Source organism: Brassica napus, chromosome C7, assembly GCF_020379485.1.
Source record: "Brassica napus cultivar Da-Ae chromosome C7, Da-Ae, whole genome shotgun sequence".
Classification (NCBI taxonomy): domain Eukaryota; kingdom Viridiplantae; phylum Streptophyta; class Magnoliopsida; order Brassicales; family Brassicaceae; genus Brassica; species Brassica napus.
Window position 1 is genome coordinate 52330288 of NC_063450.1, and position 6748 is coordinate 52337035.

The 6748-nt window shown below is 33.4% G+C and overlaps 2 protein-coding genes across 2 annotated transcripts; one reads left to right on the forward strand and one right to left on the reverse strand.

Moving 5' to 3' along the window:
* The first annotated feature begins 32 nt into the window (after positions 1–32).
* Positions 33–1536, forward strand: LOC106420554 (AIG2-like protein C). The gene is made up of 5 exons (XM_013861407.3): positions 33–270; positions 378–450; positions 723–815; positions 904–987; positions 1075–1536. Exons 1-5 carry the CDS (start codon positions 143–145, stop codon positions 1225–1227), a joined length of 531 nt encoding a protein of 176 aa, XP_013716861.2. The 5' UTR covers positions 33–142; the 3' UTR covers positions 1228–1536.
* A 1308-nt stretch (positions 1537–2844) lies between these two features.
* LOC106420555 lies at positions 2845–4638 on the reverse strand. Its single transcript, XM_013861408.3, has one exon. It carries the CDS (start codon positions 3615–3617, stop codon positions 2988–2990), a length of 630 nt encoding a protein of 209 aa, XP_013716862.3. The 5' UTR covers positions 3618–4638; the 3' UTR covers positions 2845–2987.
* Positions 4639–6748: the final 2110 nt, after the last annotated feature.

Sequence of the window (6748 nt, forward strand, 5' to 3'; positions counted from 1 at the left end):
TTCATGATTGGCCAAAAAACATTAGTTAAATACGTAATTATATAACCTCTTACATGCCTTACACGTGGCTGGACAATGGGCATTTTAACGACACACACGTAGATCAAGGACACATGAACTAGAGTAGGAGAGACAAGGGAAGATGAGTATGTTGTCAGGGAAAGCAGCTGGTCATGATCTCTTTGTCTATGGCAGTCTCCAAGATCCCCATGTCGTTAACGTGCTGCTTAATCGCGTCCCTGACCATAGCTCCGCCGTACTCTCCGGCTTGTAAGTTTCTCTCTCTCTCTCTCTTTCTCAGTCAGCTGCCTTGATTTCGTTCATTTCCAGATCCAACTGAGAAGGTTGATTCATGGCTTTTCTGGTGTTAATTTCAGTCACAGGTTTAAAATCAAGAATCGTCTTTATCCAACCATTCTACCGGACAGTACCGGAAAAGTCACCGGAAAGGTTCATTGTCCTTGATTCCCATGTTCACATTTGTCTCTTGAATATAATATGATGGACATTATTGTTCTTTGTGGGGACTTTGTGATGTGTTTTCAGTGTCTATATTGGCTTCGTGTTTTGTGTGTAAGGTTTCTCATGTAATGATTTTGTGATGTGTTTTAGTGTAGACTGTAGACATGGTTTGTTACCGTCCTTGTCTTGTGTCTAATCCTGATTTTGAGGTTTCTCATATAAAGATTTGAGAATTTTGAAGAACTTTGCTGTTCTTGCAGGTGCTAAAGGGCATAACAGATGATGAACGTAAGTTGCTAGATGATTTTGAGGATGTTGAATATGACAGAAAGGCTGTTGAAGTGGTGCTTACGGTAAATAATGTTTGGTTCAGAACAACTAATTCTGTATTTACATGTCAGAGTTAGGGTAGATCCCCTCTTGATGCTTTTCTGATTACAGGATACTTCAGAAAAGCTACAAGTGGGAACATATGTATGGAGGAACAAAGATGATCCTGATCTTTATGGCGAATGGGACTTTGAGGTTGCAAGTGTTATATTACCACCTGTCCTTGTTGCTTTTAGAATCTGAGAGCTTTGATCTTTATGATATTTTTCAACTGTGTTATAGGAATGGAAACTACATGACAGGGAAGCTTTCCTAACCGCCACAAAGAAGTTTATGGAAGAGCGGAAATTGCCTGAAGCTAAGACGAGGATCGACACATTCAAAACGTTCTTTAAGCAGGATGATACTGAGGATGGGAAACCTCTGCATTCGTAATGACTTGTGGTTCTTACGGTGAGGCCATTGTGCTTCACCTTCATTTGAAATAAGACTTGCGGAAACATGATTGTGATAAAACTCAAGTGAAACTACTAGAGAGATTGCCTTGCATGATCATATAATCCCAAGTAACATCTTATGATTTGTAATTTCATTGAAAAGTGACTTCTCTTTTATTTTTTTACTCAAAGGCCTTCTTATCCAATATTCTTTGTTTGGTTTGGTTTGGTGTAGTGTATCTACGGATGCATGTGTTCCTGTGACTTGTCTACTGATTGTTCTATGTACTGATGTATGTGTTCATGATGTGTGCCTACCTTTTGTTCGAACGGGTATCATCGCTTGTCTATATTGATTATGTGCCCAAGAGAAGAAGGATAAAGTTTCCTTGTGTTTCTCTATCATTTGTCTTTAGCTCATAACTTTGGATGCCAAACTTTACAAAGAAGTAAACTAAGCTATATGAGTCATGGACGTGTATAATCACTACGATTTTTTTTAAGTTTTCTGAGGTCTATGGTTTGTTCATGTTAACTAACTTTCTTGCTGGATCTTGCTGTCTCATATGGAACCAGCTCCGTATAAATCACTAGTAATGTTTAGAAACCTCGAGATCAGGTTCAGGAGATGTTCATGACATATGTGTGAATGAGTGATTGCTTAAGATGGTGGCAAGTCTCAGGGTACATATGTCATGTGACCTTTCCGTTTTATCAGATCTCGGCTTCTTAACCTTTGACTTTGACCACCCTCTGTTGAGAGAGAGCATATTCATTAATCTTTGAGTACCTCCTCTCTCTTGAATCTTAATTGATTTTGGGAGGATACCAAGATCATTCCTTCTGATCTTGCCGTACTATGCTGTGGATGAATCGTTAATTGCATGTGATTTCAATAATGATGAGTACTTAATTTAGAGAAAATGTGCATGTGATGCTGTGACTAAAGTTATTATATTCACTAATTAAGATACTTATTATAGCATTCTGTGTAAAGCATAGGATACTACTGTACGTTTTGTTAATCTATATAGTTTTAACAACCAGAGTCTCAACTTGGATGATTTTAAAAAGTACAATGCCGTAGGGTACTCTCATCTTTTCACACTTATTTTAATTGATGTTAGTTACTCCATTAGTTTATGTTAAACCTCTGATTACTTGGCATAACTGCAACATCATTACACATGGGGTAGTTCCGAAAAAAACTGAAGATGCATACATAGAAACATGAACCTCTTGCTTTGTTTTCTATCAAGGTCTCCTAAGCCCTAACCGTATGACCTAGTTTACGCTTTAGCCACTAGAGTATACTTGCCATTGCACCACCACTTCTTGGCTGATGTTGGTTTGATTTCTACTTAGAGTTAGAGGACAAAATGCAAAAGAAAGTAAAGTTAACCATGTAGCTGCTTTTGTTTAGATGTTTCTGATTATCCATTCTTTCCATGTGACACATTCTCCTTCATTGTGTCTGATTAGATGATTAACTCATGAGTTTATGATACATCAGAATAACAGAGTTCTGGAATTTATCATATAATGGAAGAGAGATTAATATTATGAGAGCTTTTCATGTTATCAATTTTTTTCAGTGATTTCTTTATACATTTCATTATTCAAAAATCTCTCATTCTTTTTTCTCTCGGAGTTGCAAAGTACACAAAGTTCAAATCCCCAAGGGAAAAAAGTGGGAACATGGGGGAAGAGGGAGAAGAATGGTTAAAAGCAACAAACACATCAATACAAAGACAAAAGTTATCTGCACATTGGACTGTGAGGTTGAAGAGAAGGAGTCCTAGGGCAATCCGAAGGATGACGGTAAGTTACAGCTTCATCAGTAGTTGCATTGAACCTGCACTCCTGTGTGGTCAGGTACTCATCACTCTTGTTGTCCTCCATTATCTTCAAAATGCTTTCAAACACAGCAACTTCACAAGGAATCTTCAGCACACCAGCTTGCTGAAACCCGAACTCTTCTTCTGCTTCACGCAACAGCGCGTGGAAAGCTTGGTGGCTAAGGTAGTCCGTTGGTATCTTGTATCTCTTCTCCTCTTTCCCCACCGAGACAGCTAAGTAGCCTTTAGGAACAGCTGTTACATCTGTGAAGGATAGTGTCCTCTTCAGAAACTTGATGCTCTTACTTGCACTTCCACTTCCAGTTTTGGTTAGGTTGTTGTTGATGTCTTCTTCGTTGTTAATCTTGTTGTTGTTGGCTTGTTTTGATGCTTGAGCGACTTTTCTCCATTTCTTGAGGATCTGTTGAAGCTTTACGATGTCTCTGATTTTGTTTGACTTCTTGGCTTCTATGGTGGAAACAGAAGAAGACATGGCTAGTTCTTTTTGTGTTTGATGATCTCTGTTTTGTGTAATGATGGAGAGAGACATGGTGGGTTCTAGAGGTTATGGAGATATATAGAGGCGTTGATGACGTTTTGGAATCTTGTTTTAATTAGTTTACAGATTAATTTTTGAAGCTAAATGATTAAAATAGTTGACTAATCATATGCTTTTGGATTTCTTAATTCTCTCAACTTGGAAAACCTTAGGGTGGGGTTATTACTTCTAGTTTGACTTTCTTTTAACTTAAATCGTCATTAAGGCCATGTTTAATTATGCTTTTGTGATTTGCGTTTTAAATCCGCAATTTGTATACACTTTTGGTATTGATAACACCGCTAAATGAAAAAAAAACTACAAAAAGTAGATGTAAAACTAAGTTTACTGGTTCTACTATTTTATCTTTTTAAGAATTAATACTTTGGTTTAGTTTTGCTAATTATTTATGTGGTGAATGTAACATCTTATAAAAGTAAACATATAGTAGAAGAGTATTTATATATGTAATAGAAAGAAATCACGGTTTTCCTAATTTTCCTAATGAAAAGTGAAGTAGTAATGTTGTGGTGACTGGTGAGAGAGAGAACAAGAAAAAAAAAGAGACATGAAACATGGGGGCTTCAATTTCCAAAGCAAACGGTTTCACACTTTTACCAAACACTTTCAGTTCAGTTCCCCAGGAATCTAACGATTGGATCTCTTCTTCCAGAAATATACATATAATATGAATACGGATTAGTATTAATTAGATTACATAGTCCTCTTTTTAGTAATTGTATAAGCTTTACATATCACTAACGACAAACGAAAAAGAGTCAATATTTTAACTAAAGCATCCTTCAGAAGTCCCATTCGTAGAACATGGAGGCCACGCCGGTAAAGGACTTGTATTTCCACGTCAATGTTAGTGCGATTTCAGGTTTTCACTGTACCTCCCCATGTGAAATTTCTTTCTTCTTTTTTATTTTTTCGAAATTTCTTACTTTTCTCTTCCTTTTTTTATAGTGATTTCAGATGAGATCATTTCATAACTTCGCATGTTGCCTTTGTTTATGGGCTATACCCTTTTTTTTTTGTTCACCAGCTTATGGTAATACTATATACTCCATCCGTTCCTAAAAGATCCATGTTATAGTTTTTTCACACTTATTAAGAAAACATTTAAAATTGTATTTTCCAATACATTGTTTTCCTTAATTAGATATTTTCAATAACTTTTAACCAATAAAATTTTATTAAACACAATTGTATTTTTTGAAAAGTACAATTTTTCATTAATTAATGTCTTGAAAATGTAAAAAATGTATTTTTTTAAAACAAATTTTTTTTCTAAAAAATGGATCTATAAGGAACAGAGGGAGTATATTATAAGTTTAAACAAAATTATGTAACAGTTCATAAAAAAAGAATATAATACAGTCTAGTTCTAATCAACATATCTTTTTTTGACTGATCTAATCAACATATCTTAGTTTTGAACTTACACTGTATATATTTGTGTATGTATTTGTGTGTGGTCATGGCTCCAAGGATTATTGACTTTTCAAAGGATGTCTCGACGTAAAACTATGGTTCGTTTTTTAGAGGCTCAAGTAAAATTTCTAACTAAATATAACCAATAAAATACCAAAGAAAGGATATTTGACAAATCTAAAAATAAAAATAATGATTGGCTTCAGCAGCTGAAATCATATGTTCTTAATTGATATTCGAATTTATTTAGTTTCTTTATGATGTCAACAACAATCGGCTTATTATATATTACGTGAAATACATGATAAGAAATTGACGCCGAGTTAATATAATAAGAAACTTTTCTTTAGTGCATTATTCAATACTCCCTCCGCTATTGTAACTAGTTTAAGGAATAGTTTAAGGAAATTTTTTTTGTTTCAAAATATAAGTAGTTTCCAAATATCTACGTAACTTTTATATTTATTGGATATAGTTGTAACCAATCAAATAATATCATTTTTTTTATAATTGGTTGAATTAATTAATTAAATATTATTTTTTTTAAAGTACCAACTTTCTTAATATTAGTGTTTTTAGTCTACACTACTTACATTGTGAAACGGAGAGAGTATTATACTCCCTCCGTTTCTGAATAAGTGTCAATTTGATACATTTTACACAGATTAAAAAAGTAGTGGAAATATATGTAAGCTGTTATTAATTATATTTTTCTGACTAATAGTATTTGAGATAAATAAAATTATTTATAAAACCAATGCAGTTTGTAATTAATTTTCAGCTGTAAATAAGTATAATTTGCATTGGAATTGTAAAGTGACATTTTTTGTGTAAAAAAAAAAAACTAGAATGAAACTTATTATGAACCAGAGGGAGCATCATTTAAGTTTTCAGAGTGGCAGTGGTAGCATGTGCTGGTGATGAACCGGCAATGAATATATCAACAACGTTTACGCAAAAGCATTTCCTATAAACATAAAATAATTATAGTATTACATTACAGGATATAAGGTTTGGAATTTTTAATAATGATATAATTGGAAAATACTTCACCAATTAGGCCACCAATCCACCATTATAATACTTTTAATATATTTTTCTAACAATTAATCTATGAATGATTCTTTTACGTAGTGGCCCGTACAACATGGCCTTTATCACAGATTCACAATTCACGTTCTTCTTTTTCTTGTACGCATTAGTAGATTATTATTTTCTGTTTATTTATGCTAACAGTTATAAGTTTTTTTTTGTACCAAATTCAAATGATTGATTACTTTTTCCTTCCTAAAAAAACATCCAGAGTATTTTTCAGGGATAAGTAGGTTTGTATAAATCCGTACATTTTCATGATTTAATATAAATAAATTCATAGAAAACATCATATAAAATTGAATTGCTACTAACTACCCTGGAGAGAAACAAACATGTATGATTGAGCCCCTATGAATACTTGAGAAAATATAATTAACCGGAATAAAACAAGCTGGCTTTTATTCCATGATCTTCTACAATCTACATGCCTCTGATCAATAATGATATGTTCATGATTGTAATTAGTTTTAGATGATTATTCGATAATAGTATATTACATCTTTTTTTTTGTCGTTGGTTAATTATGTTATTACAAACTATGAGAAATGTTAGAAGACGATATATATTTATATATGTGATACACATCCCCAATCTATTTATTATATATTTAC

Excerpts from the sequence above, each read along its gene's own strand:
- LOC106420554 (XM_013861407.3), top strand. The coding sequence starts at position 143 with ATGAGTATGTTGTCAGGGAAAGCAGCTGGTCATGATCTCTTTGTCTAT. Across the intron at positions 271-377 it reads TCCGCCGTACTCTCCGGCTT|TCACAGGTTTAAAATCAAGA; the intron begins GTAAGTTTCTCT and ends TGTTAATTTCAG. Across the intron at positions 816-903 it reads CTGTTGAAGTGGTGCTTACG|GATACTTCAGAAAAGCTACA; the intron begins GTAAATAATGTT and ends TTCTGATTACAG.
- LOC106420555 (XM_013861408.3), bottom strand. The coding sequence starts at position 3,617 with ATGTCTCTCTCCATCATTACACAAAACAGAGATCATCAAACACAAAAA.